Source organism: Bombina bombina, chromosome 2 (assembly GCF_027579735.1).
Source record: "Bombina bombina isolate aBomBom1 chromosome 2, aBomBom1.pri, whole genome shotgun sequence".
In the NCBI taxonomy this organism is placed as follows: Eukaryota; Metazoa; Chordata; class Amphibia; order Anura; family Bombinatoridae; genus Bombina; species Bombina bombina.
Genome location: NC_069500.1, coordinates 1,290,667,832 through 1,290,688,602, shown reverse-complemented (window position 1 = coordinate 1,290,688,602; position 20,771 = coordinate 1,290,667,832). Strand labels below are relative to the sequence as shown.

Below are 20,771 nucleotides of genomic sequence, written 5' to 3'. Positions count from 1 at the left end.
AGGCAAAGACACCCTAGCCAAAGGCTTAAATACCTCCCCCACTTCCCTCATCCCCCAGTCATTCTGCCAAGGGAACAAGGAAAAGTAGGAGAAATATCAGTGTGAAAAAGGTGCCAGAAGAACAAGATAAAATTTAGGGCCGCCCATCGGAGAACACGGGCATAAGCTGTGGACTCTCCCTGTACAGAAGGAAATTATCTGGTAAGCATAATTTATGTTTTCCTTCTTAATACAAGGAAAGTCCACAGTTGCATTCATTACTTGTGGGAAATTATACCCAAGCTACAGAGGACACAATGCTAACGGGAGGGCAAAAAAAGAGAGGCGGCAAGCATCTGAGGGCACCACAGCCTGCAAAAACCCATTCTCCTGAAGGCTGCTTATACAGAAGCAAAAGGAAAAAACCTCTTTGGAAAAAAGAATGCAAAGAGGCCCAAACAGCCGACCAACAATCAGATCCATAGAGATCTCATGCCAAAGACCCAAGATGACAAGAGTCCCGCTATCTCCTATGTCAAGCAGAAAACACTTCTCAACTAAAAATAAGGAAGTCAACAATGCCATCAGACCCTTGTACTTCCCAGATACAAATATTCAACAGAGCCTGAAAAAGACATCAATGCGAGATTCCCTAAAAAAGGGAAAACCTTTTCCTTCTAGAGAAGGAATAGGACATAAAAAAAAAAAAAATACACAATCTCTCGATTGAAGTCCCAAATAGATACAACCCTAGAAAGAAAACCTAACTAGGCTCGTAGACCAGCCTTATTAGAGAGGCTGGTCTACGAGCTATCTACAGACGAAGCGGATCGTTGAAGTTAAAATTCAAAGACCAACTCCTGCACAGGTACAAAAGTAGCCCGATGCAACCCCTTAAAAATAAGACCTAAGCTCCAAGAAGGTGCATCAGATTGACTCATCGGCCTGAGCGCAGTCAGAGCCCTATCAAAAAAACTGAACGCCGAAAGCTCAATGAGCCTCTAGAGCAGAAGGAACAAACCGGGCCCAGAAACTGTCCCAACAATTAACTAGCTAAAAAGGCCCTTCTCCAGATCATCCTGGTGGGAAAAAAAGGGAACTCTGGTAGGTCAGATAGAGTGCAAGGACGAATCTTGCTCTTCCCGACAAAGGGGGTCCTCCCCACCTATGAGAGATGGCGAGGAACCAGCTACGCGCTGAAGGAGAGGGGAAAAAAACCCCTCTCTCAGCTAAGACCAAGCGACCTCTCGCAGTCCGTCTCAAAAGAACAAGATTCAACGACACAAAGGCGCCTTGACCCAGCAGATCCTTGCGACAAGGTAACCCCCATGAAGGTGAAGCCTCCTACATCGTGAATACAAAATTGCGGACACAAACTGAGCAATCAGTGTTACCTACGCCTGCACCAGCTAAGAACGAGCCATCACTCAAAATAAGAGCGATATGGCAGAAAAAGAAAAAAAGGCTGTAATGAACCTCCAAAGCACCACTAAGAAGCCAGTGTCTCTGCCTGAGGATCCCTGAACCCCGACCCATTAATGGGTAACCTGGGATAGATTCTCGATCAGCATCCCCATACAGATACAAACATCCGAAAACCTTTGGATAGAGACCTTATCCCCAGATCAAGGGAAAGATAGTAGGGAACATCTGTCCCTGAAGATCACACTCAGAGTGGATCGCTGACAAACGAGCAGTAGTGGGTCTCCGCCCACCACCAAACTCGAATTACTACCCTCTATGCAGGAGCATCTCTCTTTTACAGAAAGAGATCTAAGCCCCTGAAAGAAGAAAGGCTGACTGGAATCTATAAACTGGGACAAACCCAGAGGACCAAACCCTCATAGCAAGAAGCTTGCCTGTGGAGCCATAAGAATATTCGGGAGGAAATCTCCTGAATCCCCCGGTCCCTCATAGGACACGCGCTCCTCAAACTGACAGGCTAACTACTTAAGTCAAAACCGCCCCGAGAGAGCTAAGAGAAATGTCCCTCAGGACAGGGAGATCTGGATAAAAGTGAACAACCAGCACCCGAAGGTGGATCTGAATCCTGGACCTTCAGCTTGCAAGCCCAGTGAGCTAGCCACTAAGCCGCAACAGAGCATTCCAGAACACTGGAGATAGATTCTCCCAACCGGTATTCCAGGTAAATCTGATAAGACAGATTCAAACAGCGCCATGCCGATGTCTTTGTCTCCGCTGAGATGAGACCTGTCAAGAAATGAACCCAAGAAGGACCCCATTAAAAAAAACAATTTTAGCTTCCAGGGATCCCCCCCTGGCATCTACACCAGAGAACTCTGGTCTAGATCCATCTTTGAGGATCGGAGAAGACAGAGGAAAATCCCATAAAGTCTTAAGGGACAGTAAGTAAACCAAAATCGCCAAGACCAGGGAGCTACTGATAAATCGGGAATCAGGATACTGCCAAATTAAACCCCAGATTCCCCCCCCAAAAAAACTAGGATCAGAAACGAGGTTTACTGGAAGAGACAGGCCATGAGAACCGGATTTTACCCAAAAGGAATGAAAAAGGAAAGATATCCTTCGACAGTGAACCTGCAGAGTTCCTTAACAAAAAGGTAGAGGGAACCATATATTCTCCCTCAAGGAGGAGACATAATAAGCTCTGCTTAAGTACCGTACGTAGAATCCAAATAGGACGGGAAACCCCTCCCTATTGGACCCTGAAACAACAGTGGAATGAAAATATTCTCACACTGTGACAGGTACCAGGACAATGACTCCAAAAGTCTCCTGAAAGGCTTCTCTGCCAAAGACAAAATCAAGAGAAGACAAACTGCACAGAAAGACAGGATATCTTTGTATAATCCCTGCACCATTGATTAAGCATGCAAAGCTGTAGAGGTCTCATGTGAAAACGAGCAAAGGGGATTGCGTCCGATGCTGCAGTCATGAGACCTAAAACTTCCATGCACATAGCCACTGAAGGGAATGACTGAGACTGAAGGTGCCGGCATGCTGCGACCAATTTTAAACGTCTCTTGTCTGTTAGAGACAGAGTCATGGACACTGAATCTATCTGGAAGCCTAAAAAGAAACTTTTTGGTAAATTGATCCTCCAACCATGTTTCCGAAGAAACAACACTAGTTGATTTGTGTGAGATTCTGCAGTATGTAAAGACTGAGCTAGTACCAAGATATCGTCCAAATAAGGAAACACTGCAATACCCTGTTCTCCGATTACAGATAATAGGGCACCCAGAACCTTTGAAAAGATCCTTGGAGCTGTTGCTAGGCCAAATGGAAGAGCAACAAATTGGTAATGCTTGTCTAGAAAAGAGAATCTCAGAAACTGATGAATCGGAATATGAAGGTATGCATCCTGCAAGTCTATTGTGGACATATAATGTCCTTGCTGAACAAAAGGCAGAATAGTCCTTATAGTCACCATCTTGAAAGTTGGTACTCTTACATAACGATTCAAAATTTTCAGATCCAGAACTGGTCTGAATAAGTTTTCTTTCTTTGGTACAATGAATAGGTTTGAATAAAACCCCAAACCTTGTTCCTGAGGAGGAACTGGCATGATTACCCCTGAAGACTCCAGGTCTGAAACACACTTCAGAAAAGCCTGAGCTTTTACTGGATTAACAGGGATGCGTGAGAGAAAAAAATCTTCTCACAGGAGGTCTTACTTTGAATCCTATTCGATACCCTTGAGAGACAATGCTCTGAATCCAATGATTTTGGACAGATTTTATCCAAAAATCCTTGAAAAACCTTAATCTGCCCCCTACCAGCTGAGCTGGAATGAGGGCCGCACCTTCATGCGGACTTAGGGGCAGACTTTGGTTTCCTAAATGGCTTTGATTTATTCCAATTTGAGGAAGGCTTAGATTTACCCTTAGGTTTTTTATCCTGAGGCAGAAAAACTCCTTTTCCTCCAGTTATAGTTGAAATAATAGAATCCAACTGAGAACCAAATAAATTATTACCTTGGAAAGAAAGAGATAGTAATCTAGATTTAGATGTCATATCAGCATTCCAAGATTTAAGCCACAAAGCTCTTCTAGCTAATACAGCTAAAGACATGGATCTAACATGAATTTTGATAATATAAAAAATGGCATCACAACTAAAATTATTAGCATGTTGCAGTAAGCGAGTAATGCTAGATATGTCAGGATCCAATTCTCGTTGCGCTAAATTCTGCTACCAAAAAGTTGAGGCAGCCGCAACATCAGCCAAAGAAATAGCAGGTCTGAGAAGATGACCTGAATATAAATAGGCCTTCCTTAGATAAGATTCAAGCTTCCTATCTAAAGGATCCTTAAAGGAAGTACTATCTTCCATAGGAATAGTGGTATGTTTAGCAAGAGTAGAAATAGCCCCATTAACTTTGGGGATTTTTTCCCAAAACTCTATAGATTTTGCTGATAAAGGATACAATTTTTTAAACCTTGAAGAAGGAATAAAAGAAGTACCTGGCTTATTCCATTCCCTAGAAATCATATCAGAAATAGCCTCAGGAATAGGAAAAACCCCTGGGGAAACCACAGGAAGTTTAAAAACAGCATTTAAACGTTTATTAGACTGAACGTCAATAGGACTGGTTACCTCAATTAACACTTCTTTTAATAAAGAACGCATATACTATTGTTTCATATACTAAGTTTTAAAAGACCTTTTACGTCTATTAGAAGGTGGAAATGCAGACAAAGCCTTCAGAATAGAATCAGAAACAAATTCTTTAAAATTTACAGGTATATCATGTACATTAGAAGTTGAAGGAACTGCAACTGGCAATGTACTATTACTGATGGAAACACTATCTGCATGTAAAAGTTTATCATGACAACTATTACAAATGACATTTGGTGGAATAATTTCTACACTTTTACAACAAATGCACTTAGCTTTGGTAGACCCGATATCAGGCAGCAATGTTCCAGCAGAAACTTCTGAGACAGGATCAGATTGGGACATCTTGCTCAATGTAAGAGAAAAAACAACATATAAAGCAAAATTATCTATTTCCTTATATGACAGTTTCAGGAATGGGAAAAAATGCAAAAGCATAGGCCTCTGAAAGAGAAAAAAGCAAGAGGCAAACATCAATGGGGTATTGAAATAATGTAAAAAATAACCGGAAATGACACACTCGCGTCACTGACGCCACCGTGTGAAAGGTCTCGGCGTCACGTATGACGCCAGAAATTACGAAGTTGCGTCATAAATGTATTTTTCGCGCCAAAAATATTTTTGCTCCAAGAATGACGCAATAAAGTTTAGCATTTGACGCACCCGCGGGCCTAATACCCGCAATAGCAAGAAGTAGTCAATTGAAAAAAAAGACTAAACCCAGGTAAGAAAAAAATTTCTAAAAATATTTAAATTCCCCAAATATGAAACTGACAGTCTGCTGAAGGAAATACATGAACCTGACTCATGGCAAATATAAGTACAATACATATATTTAGAACTTTATATAAATGCATAAAGTGCCAAACCATAGCTGAGGTGTCTTAAGTAATAAAAAACATACTTACCAAAAGAGACCCATCCACATATAGCAGATAGCCAAACCAGTACTAAAACAGTTATTAGTAGAGGTAATGGTAAATTGAGAGTATATCGTCGATCTGAAAAGGGAGGTAGGAGATGAATCTCTACGACCGATAACAGAGAACCTATGAAATAGACCCCCATTAGGGAAATCATTGAATTCAAATAGGTGATACTCCCTTCACGTTCCTCTGACATTCGCTGTACTCTGAGAGGAATCGGGCTTCAACAATGCTGAGAAGCGCATATCAACGTAGAAATCTTAGCACAAAACTTACTTCACCACCTCCATAGGAGGGCAAAGTTTGTAAAACTGAATTGTGGGTGTGGTGAGGGGTGTATTTATAGGCATTTTGAGGTTTGGGAAACTTTGCCCCTCCTGGTAGGATTGTATATCCCATATGTCACTAGCTCATGGACTCTTGCCAATTACATGAAAGAAAAGAAAATAGTCAAGCGCATAAAAGTGATAGCCAAGAAGGAATGTGCAAACACAGGTCCTGCCTGTCATACGACACAACCCCCCCTATAGAGCTTGGAACTGGGATTCTGAAAATAAAAATATATAGACGAGAAGAATAGGATCTCCATCCTGCTCCACTCGTCTAATCAAAATCGCTATCCGATTTAGAAGACTGAGATTCGACTGACAGATCAGTACTAGAAATCTCTAACATCGCCAAAACTTCTCTCAGAAGCAAGCGCAGGCGTGCTATTCTAAATCTAAATGCTAAATCCTCTTCAGTCGGAGGAATCAAATCAGTAAACTTTGACCCTGGAGGTCCTACCTCTGAAGCCTCTGAGGGAACCGCATACCCAGATGACTGATCGGATACAATCGTCAATTTACACGATGGTCCCTGGGCAGGAGTGCATGGATTAACCCTTCGCTTGCACGTAGCAGGAAAAGGCAAAATCGCTAAGGCTGTAGAAATGGCCATGCGGAACTGCGCAGTAACCTCTGGTGGAAAAAAGCCCCCTTCAGGCGAAGGAGCAGCGGTACCTGGGGAAACTGCATGTGTAGGAACAGAATATTCTAGGGAACACACCTCACGAGACGAGGAATCCTCAGAGGCGGACAGCTCACTGGTCTCTAACATCTCAACATTGTTTGATGAGAACACCCTGAAGCGGCATACGGAACATAATTGAGAGGGCTGGACTACCCGGGCCTCCTCACAATATTCACAGGTATCAAATTCTGTATTAGAGGGATCCCTCTCTAAAATATCAGAATCCTCCATAACTCGTCTAATTTAAATTATAGAAAAAACAATCGGCACCTTATATCCCCAATGGCTGGGGCACTCACCACCTCCTATGACCCAGAAAGATAGAAAAACTCACTCCTCGCACACTCAGTCAGGAATAGGAAATGGAAAAACTTAACCATTCCCAATCACACGGTGCGTCATGCAGGACCGCCCCTGCTAAGGAAAAAGCGCGCCAGCTTAAGAAATCTGCGCAGCTCACAAATATGAATAATAAAATAAAAAATAACCTGTACGTTTCGTATCGGCCTATGAGCCCAAACGTCTCCTACATATAAAGCAACCGAAATCACATAACAAATATTATTAAAAACCCCACTTTTCAATAATTCCCCTCAGGGGGGTGACCCTGTCTTCTATCATTAACATATGTATAAAAAAATGAAACGATCTTACCGGAATCTATGCAGTGAAACAGAAAACACGGCCCTTCAAGTTTCACAGACTATAGTGTTGCTTCTGACATGGACTTGAGTGAAGAAAAGCAGGCAGCGAAACTCGTCAACGCTGATTGCTTAGGAGCTGTTAATATAAGTCTGGATGGTTTTGCAGAAAGACTCTCCCTGCATCTCCAGACTAACTTTCTCTCACTGAGAGGCTGACAAGACTACTTAAAACTCCAGTCCCATCTCAAAGGGTAGATACCCTTCCTAAGGAACTACTCCGAAATCTTCTGACACTTCAATGCCAACCTCCTGTGACGAAAAGCAAATAATCACTGGGGGATGAGGGAAGTGGGGGAGGTATTTAAGCTTTTGGCTGGGATGTCTTTGCCTCCTCCTGGTGGCCAGGTTCAGTATTCCCACAAGTAATGAATGCAGCTGTGGACTCTCTCTGTATTAAGAAGGAAAACAAAAATCACAGTACACATTGTCCCTTTAACATCTCAAATAACAGAATTTATGTTTACCTGATAAATTTCTTTCTCCAACGGTGTGTCCGGTCCACGGCGTCATCCTTACTTGTGGGATATTCTCTTCCCCAACAGGAAATGGCAAAGAGCCCAGCAAAGCTGGTCACATGATCCCTCCTAGGCTCCGCCTACCCCAGTCATTCGACCGACGTTAAGGAGGAATATTTGCATAGGAGAAACCATATGGTACCGTGGTGACTGTAGTTAAAGAAAATAAATTATCAGACCTGATTAAAAAAACCAGGGCGGGCCGTGGACCGGACACACCGTTGGAGAAAGAAATTTATCAGGTAAACATAAATTCTGTTTTCTCCAACATAGGTGTGTCCGGTCCACGGCGTCATCCTTACTTGTGGGAACCAATACCAAAGCTTTAGGACACGGATGAAGGGAGGGAGCAAATCAGGTCACCTAAATGGAAGGCACCACGGCTTGCAAAACCTTTCTCCCAAAAATAGCCTCAGAAGAAGCAAAAGTATCAAACTTGTAAAATTTGGTAAAAGTGTGCAGTGAAGACCAAGTCGCTGCCCTACATATCTGATCAACAGAAGCCTCGTTCTTGAAGGCCCATGTGGAAGCCACAGCCCTAGTGGAATGAGCTGTGATTCTTTCGGGAGGCTGCCGTCCGGCAGTCTCGTAAGCCAATCTGATGATGCTTTTAATCCAAAAAGAGAGAGAGGTAGAAGTTGCTTTTTGACCTCTCCTTTTACCTGAATAAACAACAAACAAGGAAGATGTTTGTCTAAAATCCTTTGTAGCATCTAAATAGAATTTTAGAGCGCGAACAACATCCAAATTGTGCAACAAACGTTCCTTCTTTGAAACTGGTTTTGGACACAGAGAAGGTACGATAATCTCCTGGTTAATGTTTTTGTTAGAAACAACTTTTGGAAGAAAACCAGGTTTAGTACGTAAAACCACCTTATCTGCATGGAACACCAGATAAGGAGGAGAACACTGCAGAGCAGATAATTCTGAGACTCTTCTAGCAGAAGAAATCGCAACTAAAAACAAAACTTTCCAAGATAATAACTTAATATCAACGGAATGTAAGGGTTCAAACGGAACCCCCTGAAGAACTGAAAGAACTAAATTGAGACTCCAAGGAGGAGTCAAAGGTTTGTAAACAGGCTTGATTCTAACCAAAGCCTGAACAAAGGCTTGAACATCTGGCACAGCTGCCAGCTTTTTGTGAAGTAATACCGACAAGGCAGAAATCTGTCCCTTCAGGGAACTAGCAGATAATCCTTTTTCCAATCCTTCTTGAAGGAAGGATAGAATCCTAGGAATCTTAACCTTGTCCCAAGGGAATCCTTTAGATTCACACCAACAGATATATTTTTTCCAAATTTTGTGGTAAATCTTTCTAGTTACAGGCTTTCTGGCCTGAACAAGAGTATCGATAACAGAATCTGAGAATCCTCGCTTCGATAAAATCAAGCGTTCAATCTCCAAGCAGTCAGCTGGAGTGAAACCAGATTCGGATGTTCGAACGGACCCTGAACAAGAAGGTCTCGTCTCAAAGGTAGCTTCCAAGGTGGAGCCGATGACATATTCACCAGATCTGCATACCAAGTCCTGCGTGGCCACGCAGGAGCTATCAAGATCACCGACGCCCTCTCCTGATTGATCCTGGCTACCAGCCTGGGGATGAGAGGAAATGGCGGGAACACATAAGCTAGTTTGAAGGTCCAAGGTGCTACTAGTGCATCCACTAGAGCCGCCTTGGGATCCCTGGATCTGGCCCCGTAGCAAGGAACTTTGAAGTTCTGACGAGAGGCCATCAGATCCATGTCTGGAATGCCCCACAGGTGAGTGACTTGGGCAAAGATTTCCGGATGGAGTTCCCACTCCCCCGGATGCAATGTCTGACGACTCAGAAAATCCGCTTCCCAATTTTCCACTCCTGGGATGTGGATAGCAGACAGGTGGCAGGAGTGAGACTCCGCCCATAGAATGATTTTGGTCACTTCTTCCATCGCTAGGGAACTCCTTGTTCCCCCCTGATGGTTGATGTACGCAACAGATGTCATGTTGTCTGATTGAAACCGTATGAACTTGGTCCTCGCTAGCCGAGGCCAGGCCTTGAGAGCATTGAATATCGCTCTCAGTTCCAGAATATTTATCGGTAGAAGAGATTCTTCCCGAGACCAAAGACCCTGAGCTTTCAGGGATCCCCAGACCGCGCCCCAGCCCATTAGACTGGCGTCGGTCGTGACAATGACCCACTCTGGTCTGCGGAACGTCATCCCTTGAGACAGATTGTCCAGGGACAGCCACCAACGGAGTGAGTCTCTGGTCCTCTGATTTACTTGTATCTTCGGAGACAAGTCTGTATAGTCCCCATTCCACTGACTGAGCATGCACAGTTGTAATGGTCTTAGATGAATGCGCGCAAAAGGAACTATGTCCATCGCCGCTACCATCAACCCGATCACTTCCATGCACTGAGCTATGGAAGGAAGAGGAACGGAATGAAGTATCCGACAAGAGTCTAGAAGTTTTGTTTTTCTGGCCTCTGTTAGAAAGATCCTCATTTCTAAAGAGTCTATAATTGTTCCCAAGAAGGGAACCCTTGTTGACGGGGATAGAGAACTCTTTTCCACGTTCACTTTCCAGCCGTGAGATCTGAGAAAGGCCAGGACAATGTCCGTGTGAGCCTTTGCTTGAGGAAGGGACGACGCTTGAATCAGAATGTCGTCCAGGTAAGGTACTACTGCAATGCCCCTTGGTCTTAGCACCGCTAGAAGGGAGCCTAGTACCTTTGTGAAAATCCTTGGAGCAGTGGCTAATCCGAAAGGAAGCGCCACGAACTGGTAATGTTTGTCCAGGAATGCAAACCTTAGGAACCGATGATGTTCCTTGTGGATAGGAATATGTAGATACGCATCCTTTAAATCCACCGTGGTCATGAATTGACCCTCCTGGATGGAAGGAAGAATAGTTCGAATGGTTTCCATCTTGAAAGATGGAACCTTGAGAAACTTGTTTAAGATCTTGAGATCTAAGATTGGTCTGAACGTTCCCTCTTTTTTGGGAACTATGAACAGATTGGAGTAGAACCCCATCCCTTGTTCTCTTAGTGGAACAGGATGAATCACTCCCATTTTTAACAGGTCTTCTACACAATGTAAGAACGCCTGTCCTTTTATGTGGTCTGAAGACAACTGAGACCTGTGGAACCTCCCCCTTGGGGAAGTCCCTTGAATTCCAGAAGATAACCCTGGGAGACTATTTCTAGCGCCCAAGGATCCAGAACATCTCTTGCCCAAGCCTGAGCGAAGAGAGAGAGTCTGCCCCCCACCAGATCCGGTCCCGGATCGGGGGCCAATATTTCATGCTGTCTTGGTAGCAGTGGCAGGCTTCTTGGCCTGTTTTCCCTTGTTCCAGCCTTGCATTGGTCTCCAAGCTGGCTTGGCTTGAGAAGTATTACCCTCTTGCTTAGAGGACGTAGCACTTTGGGCTGGTCCGTTTTTACGAAAGGGACGAAAATTGGGTCTATTTTTCGCCTTGAAAGGCCGATCCTGAGGAAGGGCGTGGCCCTTACCCCCAGTGATATCCGAGATAATCTCTTTCAAGTCAGGGCCAAACAGCGTTTTCCCCTTGAAAGGAATGTTTAGTAGCTTGTTCTTGGAAGACGCGTCAGCCGACCAAGATTTCAACCAAAGCGCTCTGCGCGCCACAATAGCAAACCCAGAATTCTTAGCCGCTAACCTAGCCAATTGCAAAGTGGCGTCTAGGGTGAAAGAATTAGCCAATTTGAGAGCATTGATTCTGTCCATAATCTCCTCATAAGGAGGAGAATCACTATCGAGCGCCTTTATCAGTTCATCAAACCAGAAACATGCGGCTGTAGTGACAGGGACAATGCATGAAATTGGTTGTAGAAGGTAACCCTGCTGAACAAACATCTTTTTAAGCAAACCTTCTAATTTTTTATCCATAGGATCTTTGAAAGCACAACTATCCTCTATGGGTATAGTGGTGCGTTTGTTTAAAGTAGAAACCGCTCCCTCGACCTTGGGGACTGTCTGCCATAAGTCCTTTCTGGGGTCGACCATAGGAAACAATTTTTTAAATATGGGGGGAGGGACGAAAGGAATACCGGGCCTTTCCCATTCTTTATTAACAATGTCCGCCACCCGCTTGGGTATAGGAAAAGCTTCTGGGAGCTCCGGCACCTCTAGGAACTTGTCCATTTTACATAGTTTCTCTGGGATGACCAACTTTTCACAATCATCCAGAGTGGATAATACCTCCTTAAGCAGAATGCGGAGATGTTCCAACTTAAATTTAAATGCAATTACATCAGGTTCAGCCTGTTGAGAAATGTTCCCTGAATCAGTAATTTCTCCCTCAGACAAAACCTCCCTGGCCCCCTCAGATTGGGTTAGGGGCCCTTCAGAGATATTAATATCAGCGTCGTCATGCTCTTCAGTAACTAAAACAGAGCAGCCACGCTTACGCTGACAAGGGTTCATTTTGGCTAAAATGTTTTTGACAGAATTATCCATTACAGCCGTTAATTGTTGCATAGTAAGGAGTATTGGCGCGCTAGATGTACTAGGGGCCTCCTGAGTGGGCAAGACTCGTGTAGACGAAGGAGGGAATGATGCAGTACCATGCTTACTCCCCTCACTTGAGGAATCATCTTGGGCATCATTGTCATTATCACATAAATCACATTTATTTAAATGAACAGGAATTCTGGCTTCCCCACATTCAGAACACAGTCTATCTGGTAGTTCAGACATGTTAAACAGGCATAAACTTGATAATAAAGTACAAAAAACGTTTTAAAATAAAACCGTTACTGTCACTTTAAATTTTAAACTGAACACACTTTATTACTGCAATTGCGAAAAAACATGAAGGAATTGTACAAAATTCACCAAATTTTCACCACAGTGTCTTAAAGCCTTAAAAGTATTGCACACCAAATTTGGAAGCTTTAACCCTTAAAATAACGGAACCGGAGCCGTTTTAACACTTTAACCCCTTTACAGTCCCTGGTATCTGCTTTGCTGAGACCCAACCAAACCAAAAGGGGAATACGATACCAAATGACGCCTTCAGAAAGTCTTTTCTAAGTATCAGAGCTCCTCTCACATGCGACTGCATGCCATGCCTCTCAAAAACAAGTGCGCCACACCGGCGCGAAAATGAGGCTCTGCTTATGCTTTGGGAAAGCCCCAGAGAAATAAGGTGTCTAATACAGTGCCTGCCGATATTATAATATCAATAAACCCAGATAAAATGATTCCTCAAAGCTAAATATGTTTTAAAACTGAATCGATTTAGCCCAGAAAAGTCTACAAACTTAATAAGCCCTTGTGAAGCCCTTAATTACCATCGTAATAAACATGGCTTACCGGATCCCATAGGGAAAAATGACAGCTTCCAGCATTACATCGTCTTGTAAGAATGTGTCATACCTCAAGCAGCAAGAGACTGCACACTGTTCCCCCAACTGAAGTTAATTGCTCTCAACAGTCCTGTGTGGAACAGCCATGGATTTTAGTTACGGTGCTAAAATCATTTTCCTCATACAAACAGAAATCTTCATCTCTTTTCTGTTTCTGAGTAAATAGTACATACCAGCACTATTTTAAAATAACAAACTCTTGATTGAATAATAAAAACTACAGTTAAACACTAAAAAAAAACTCTAAGCCATCTCCGTGGAGATGTTGCCTGTACAACGGCAAAGAGAATGACTGGGGTAGGCGGAGCCTAGGAGGGATCATGTGACCAGCTTTGCTGGGCTCTTTGCCATTTCCTGTTGGGGAAGAGAATATCCCACAAGTAAGGATGACGCCGTGGACCGGACACACCTATGTTGGAGAAAAATGTCTTATATGGATCAATAAGCTCTTCTTACAAGGGACAGTGAAGGACAGTATCCCAAGAGTCCGTAACACTCATTTGATATATATATTTTTTTTTATCAAGTGTCACACAATATTTCATGAGTGGGGAGTAGGAATAGGTGTTGAGTGAGTGGGTAAACATATATTGCCACATGGAATAGTCAATGATATTTCTGGTTTTAATATAAGAGAAAACTGAACTGAGATGCCAAACAGTCTGCTGGAAAGGTATTACAGGTACATATTCCCAAATCTGGAATTCCAAAATCCAAACTTATTCTGAAATCCAACCTTTTTAATTAATATTTGTTAAAATAAATAAATAAAAATACAGTTTCTGATGGTACCCTATATACAAAAGTATTAAAAATATAAAACTACCTTAAGGTTACACGTATAAACTGTATTGACTTAAGAGTCTATTTATTAAAGGCTTCACAAGCCTTTCGACCCCATACAACTGCAGGTTCTAACATGAGAACCTGCACGCCGTATTTAACAAGCAGCGGTCATCAGATCGCTGCTTTCCTAACCTTTCGCCACCTCTAAAGTGGCAAATTTCAATCTCCCCGGTATAGTCCGACCGGGGAGATTGCCAGCTCCTGCCTGGGGGTGGGATTGCACACGAGCGCAAAATAGCGCTTGCGTGCAATATTGAATTCTGCCAGGGGAATTCAGCCCGCCAGAGCCGAGCTGCGGCAGACAGGGGCACGTACGTGAGCCCCTGTCCGTCTCAGCTTGATAAATCGCCCCATTATTGTTTACACTTGGTTCCATCCCTTCTCAAGCCAAACTATTCCGAAATACCAACCTTTTCTTGTCCCAAGCAGTTTGGATAAAGAGTTTTCTACCTGTATTAAGTTATTAGCTATTGTATTTCTGTCAAAATAACTTTAACTTTAAGTGATGAAGTACAAGTAAATACTATTTCTGAGGCAATAAACAATAATGACTGTTGATAGATCACTGCTATATTATCATTTCAGGCACAAAAGAAGACAAAAAGCAGGATTGATAGTATTAAGAAATATACATTAGCTCTATATTTATACTTACAAGAACAGCTAGAGGAAGAGGTATAAAACCCATTCTCCTGGAAACAGAGTCACTGTAATCCGTGTAAGCCTGAAAGAAGAAAATGTAACATTTTACAATGGTCTAAGCATGGCTCTAATCACTGTAGGGAAACTGGCACAATTATTTCACTAGGTAGTTAAATTGTTACCAAATTTAATCATTATTCAAAGAGGTGTTAAAGGGATAGAAAAGTCAAAATTAAACGTGCATGATTCTGATAGAGCGTGTTATTTTATAACACTTTTAAATTGACTTCTATTTTCAAATGTGCTTTGTTCTCTTGGTATCCCTTTTTTAAATTGAATACGCACATATCCTACACTAGTGGGAGCTACTGCTGATTGGTGCCGGCACTGATTTGTCTCTTGTGATTGGCTAACTAGATGTATTCTGCTAGATGCCAGTAGTGCAATGCTGTTCCTTTAGCAAAAGAGAACAAGATAATGAAGTAAATTTGATAATAGAAGTATATTGGAAAGATGTTTAAAATTGTATGTTCTATCCAAATCATGAAAGAAAATGTTGGTGTTTCCTGTCCCTTTAATATTACTATGTCCACATTATTTTCTTTTTACATTAAATGGTTTTAGAGATGTGACCTGAAAACATTGGGGATAGTCTAAGGTTACTATGGCAGAACAAAATAAATAGTAGTAGTTAAGGAGCGCTAATTGAAGCTAAGGTATCTAGGGGGACAATAAGGTGAAGAATCTAAATATATGTAAAACAATAAGTATTTATTACTAAGACAATTTATGGAACAACAATTTAAATTGTATAAAGCATATAGGGACGTCTCCCTTGATAACAAAAAGGTTATAGATATTAAGATGAGTCTCAAATTAAAAGCTCACAATATCAATCCTATGATAAAATATATAATCAAAATCACATAAAAAGGGGCTGCAACAATAGTTTAGGCTAAAACGATAAAACAAAATACTGGAGATTCCACCTTAAGACTAAACAAAGTCCGTTTTCACTCTTATGTGAACTCCGGATATATATCCTCTCGCAACAAAGTCATATCATATGTGTTTATGTCACTGAGATCACTGATTGCCTTTAGGCACTGAACAGGAGTACACCTTGTATATACTGAGAATAAGTTTCCTCTTGCAGCAGAAATCCCAAATGAAAAGGGTATTTGTATGGCTAAGTGTGTTAATTATATTGGCACTGATCCAACAAACACTCTGAGTTTAGATCGCCATACAGATATGTTGTGCCGGGACGGATACCAAGTACAGGGAAGGTGTAACACCACAAATGGCCGTTTGCTCCTTCAAGTTCCTACAACACGCATGGGCGTGCAACAGAGTAATGGCTCTAGGTCCATGGTTTCATCTAAAGGGAAGTGACAGCATTGGAGTCACGTGGGACCTAAGGGAGACGCCATGAATCGCACAGACTACCGGAGAAGAGCGCTACAAGCTACAATTTGCAGAATAAACGCATCTGAGGCTACCAGTAAGACTGACACCTGTTCCACTCACTATTAGAACGTATTGTCTTCCCGGCAGAACATATCTGTATCGCAATCTAAACTCAGTGTGTTTGTTGGATCAGTGCCAATAGAATTAACACACTTAACGATACAAATACCCTTTTCATTTAGGATTTCTGCTGCAAGAGGAAACTTATCCTCAGTATATACAAGGTGTACTCCTGTTCCCTGTTCAGGCAATCAGCGATCTCAGTGACAAACACATATCTGATATATGACTTTGTTGCAAGAGGATATATATCCGGAGTTCACATAAGAGTGAAAACGGAGTTTGTTTAGTCTTAAGGTGGAATCTCCAGTATTTTGTTTTATCATTTTAGCCTAAACTAAAATATTGTTGCAACCCCTTTTATGTGATTTTGATTTTATATTTTATCATAGGATTGATAATGTGATCTTTTAATTTGAGACTCATCTTAATATCTCTAACCTTTTTGTTATCAAGGGAGACGTCCCTATATGCTTTTTAGAATTTAAATTGTTGTCCCATAAATTGTCTTAGTAATAAATACTTATTGTTTATAGTTCACCTTATTGTCCCCCTAGATACTTTCGCTTTAATAAGCGCTCCTTAACAACTACTATTTATTTTAGATTCTTTAACTTTTGGCTATCTTCTGGGAAGAGGTAGCTTGTAAGGGAGCTTAGATATCTACACCTGGCGCCACACTTTATTTTAAAATCAAACTATGGCAGAACAAAACATACTATCTCAAATATTTATTCTTTAAAAAAAAATATTAGCACTGCAGAATCTGTTGGCGCAATTACAATGAATGGATTATAATAATATAAAAATATTAGAAGGTGGCATTTTGTTTGTGAGCTACCATGAAATGTTTCAATAAAGCTTTATTAAACATGTTACAATACGTCATAGAGTGGCTTAAGTATACAATTTGTAAGTAAAATTAAGAAAATACAATTTTAATCAAATAAAAACAGAATTTATGCTTACCTGATAAATTACTTTCTCCAACGGTGTGTCCGGTCCACGGCGTCATCCATTACTTGTGGGATATTCTCCTCCCCTACAGGGAAAGGCAAGGAGAGCACACAGCAAGAGCTGTCCATATAGCTCCCCCTCTGGCTCCGCCCCCCAGTCATTCGACCGACGGTTAGGAGAAAAAGGAGAAACTATAGGGTGCCGTGGTGACTGTAGTGTATAAAGAAAAAGAAAATTTTTTCAAACCTGATTAAAAAACCAGGGCGGGCCGTGGACCGGACACACCGTTGGAGAAAGTAATTTATCAGGTAAGCATAAATTCTGTTTTCTCCAACATTGGTGTGTCCAGTCCACGGCGTCATCCATTACTTGTGGGAACCAATACCAAAGCTTTAGGACACGGATGAAGGGAGGGAGCAAATCAGGTTACCTAAACAGAAGGCACCACAGCTTGCAAAACCTTTCTCCCAAAAACAGCCTCCGAAAAAGCAAAATATCAAATTTGTAAAATTTGGCAAAAGTGTGCAGAGAAGACCAAGTCGCTGCCTTACATATCTGATTAACAGAAGCCTCGTTCTTGAAGGCCCATGTGGAAGCCACAGCCCTAGTGGAGTGAGCTGTGATTCGTTCAGGAGGCTGCCGTCCGGCAGTCTCATAAGCCAATCGGATAATGCTTTTCAGCCAGAAAGAAAAAGAGGTAGCAATAGCTTTTTGTCCTCTCCTCTTACCAGAGAAAACGACAAACAAGGATGAGGTTTGTCTAAAATTCTTTGTTGCTTCTAAATAGAACTTTAAAGCACAGACTACATCTAAATTGTGTAACAAAAGTTCCTTCTTTGAAACTGGATTCGGGCACAAAGAAGGAACAACTATTTCCTAGTTAATATTCTTGTTGGAAACAACTTTTGGAAGAAAACCAGGCTTGGTACGCAAAATAACCTTATCTGAATGGAACACCAGATAGGGTGGATCACACTGCAAAGCAGATAATTCAGAAACTCTTCTAGCAGAAGAAATAGCAACCAAAAACAGAACTTTCCAAGATAGCAACTTGATATCTATGGAATGTAAGGGTTCAAACGGAACCCCCTGAAGAACTGAAAGAACTAAATTTAGACTCCAAGGAGGAGACAAGGGTCTGTAAACAGGTTTGATTCTGACCAAAGCCTGTACAAAAGCTTGTACCTCTGGCACAGCTGCCAGTCGTTTGTATAACAAGACAGATAAAGCAGAAATCTGTCCTTTTAGAGAACTCGCTGACAATCCCTTATCCAAACCTTCTTGGAGAAAGGAGAGGATCTTAGGAATTTTAATCTTACTCCAGGAGAATCCCTTGGATTCCCACCAACAGATATATCTTTTCCATATTTTATGGTAAATCTTTCTAGACATAGGTTTTCTGGATCTATCACTGAATTTGAAAACCCACGCTTGGATAAAATCAAACGTTCAATTTCCAAGCAGTCAGCTGCAGAGAAATTAGATTTGGATGTTCGAATGGACCTTGTACTAGAAGATCCTGTCTCAAAGGTAGCTTCCATGGTGGAGCCGATGACATATTCACCAGGTCTGCATACCAAGTCCTGCGCGGCCACGCAGGAGCTATCAGAATCACCGAGGTCTTCTCCTGTTTGATCCTGGCTACAAGCCTGGGAAGGAGAGGGAAGGGTGGGAACGCACAAGCTAGGCTGAACGACCAAGGCGCCACTAATGCATCCACTAGAGTGGCCTTGGGATCCCTGGATCTGGACCCGTAGCAAGGAACCTTGAAGTTCTGATGAGACGCCATCAGATCCATGTCTGGAATGCCCCATAATTGAGTCAACTGGGCAAACACCTCCGGGTGGAGTTCCCACTCCCCCGGATAGAAAATCTGACGACTCAGATAATCCGCCTCCCAGTTGTCTACTCCTGGGATGTGGATTGCAGATAGGTGGCAGGAGTGATCCTCCGCTTATTTGATGATCTTGGATACCTCTCTCATCGCCAAGGAACTCCTTGTTCCTCCCTGATGGTTGATGTAAGCTACAGTCGTCATGTTATCTGACTGGAATCTTATGTATCCGGCCTTCGCTAGATGAGGCCAAGCCCGGAGAGCATTGAATATCGCTCTCAGTTCCAGGATGTTGATCGGGAGAAAAGACTCTTCCCGAGACCATAAACCCTGAATTTTCAGGGAATCCCAGACCGTGCCCCAGCCTGATAGACTGGCGTCGGTCGTGACAATGACCCACTTTGGTCTGCAGAAACTCATTCCCTGAGACAGGTGATCCTGTCTACTGGAGCATGCACAGTTGTAATGGTCTTAGATGAATTCGAGCAAAAGGAACTATGTCCATTGCTGCAACCATCAACCCTACTACTTCCATGCACTGAGCTATGGAAGGCTGCAGAATAGAGAGAAGAACTTGACAAGCGTTTAGAAGCTTTGACTTTCTGACTTCTGTCAGGAAGATCTTCATTTCAAAAGAATCTATTATTGTTCCCAAAAAGGGAACTCTTGTCGACGGAGACAGGGAACTCTTTTCTACGTTCACCTTCCACCCGTGAGATCTGAGAAAGGCTAGAACAATGTCTGTATGAGCCTTTGCCTTGGAAAGAGACGACGCTTGAATTAGAATGTCGTCCAGATAAGGTGCCACTGCAATGCCCCTTGGTCTTAGAACCGCTAGAAGGGACCCGAGCACCTTTGTGAAAATTCTGGGAGCAGTGGCTAGTCCGAATGGGAGAGCCACGAACTGAAAATGTTTGTCCAGAAAGGCGAACCTTAGGAACTGATGATGATCTTTGTGGATAGGAATATGTAGATACGCATCCTTTAAATCCACGGTAGTCATATATTGACCCTCCTGGATTGTAGGTAAAATTGTTCAAATGGTTTCCATTTTGAACGATGGAACTCTGAGAAATTTGTTTAGAATTTTTAAATCCAGAATTGGTCTGAAAGTTCCCTCTTCTTTGGGAACTACAAACAGATTTGAGTAAAAACCCCTGACCTTGTTCCACAGTTGGAACTGGGTGTATCACTCCCATCTTTAACAGGTCTTCTACACAATGTAAGAATGCCTGTCTACTTATTTGGTTTGAAGATAAGTGAGAAATGTGGAACCTTCCCCTTGGGGGTAGTTCCTTGAATTCTAGAAGATAACCCTGAGAGACTATTTCTAGTGTCCAGGGATCCTGAACATCTCTTGCCCAAGCCTAAGCAAAGAGAGAGAGTCTGTCCCCTACTAGATCCGGTCCCGGATCGGGGGCTACCCCTTCATGCTGTTTAGGTAGCAGCAGCAGGCTTCTTGGCCTGTTTACCCTTATTCCAGCCTTGCATTGGTTTCCAACCTGGTTTAGTCTGGGAAGCGTTACCCTCTTGCCTAGAGGCTGCCGAGTTAGAAGCCGGTCCGTTCCTGAAATTGAGAAAGGAACGAAAATTGGACTTATTCTTAGCCTTGAAAGGCCTATCCTGTGGGAGGGCATGGCCCTTTCCCCCAGTGATGTCTGAAATAATTTCTTTCAATTCTGGCCCAAAAAGGGTCTTACCTTTGAAAGGGATATTAAGCAATTTTGTCTTGGAAGATACATCCGCCGACCAAGACTTTAGCCAGAGCGCCACAATTGCAAACCCTGAATTTTTCGCCGCTAATCTCGCTAACTGCAAAGCGGCGTCTAAAATAAAGGAATTAGC

General features: G+C 42.5%; 1 protein-coding gene across 1 annotated transcript in view; it reads right to left on the bottom strand.

Annotated features, from left to right (window-relative positions):
- Positions 1-20,771, bottom strand: part of TAPT1 (transmembrane anterior posterior transformation 1) — a 287,059-nt gene that overhangs the window by 71,480 nt on the left and 194,808 nt on the right. Inside the window, exon 11 of the mRNA XM_053704116.1 lies at positions 14,619-14,687. Within this exon, the coding sequence (XP_053560091.1) occupies positions 14,619-14,687 (69 nt within the window). The remainder of the gene's footprint in view (positions 1-14,618; positions 14,688-20,771) is intronic.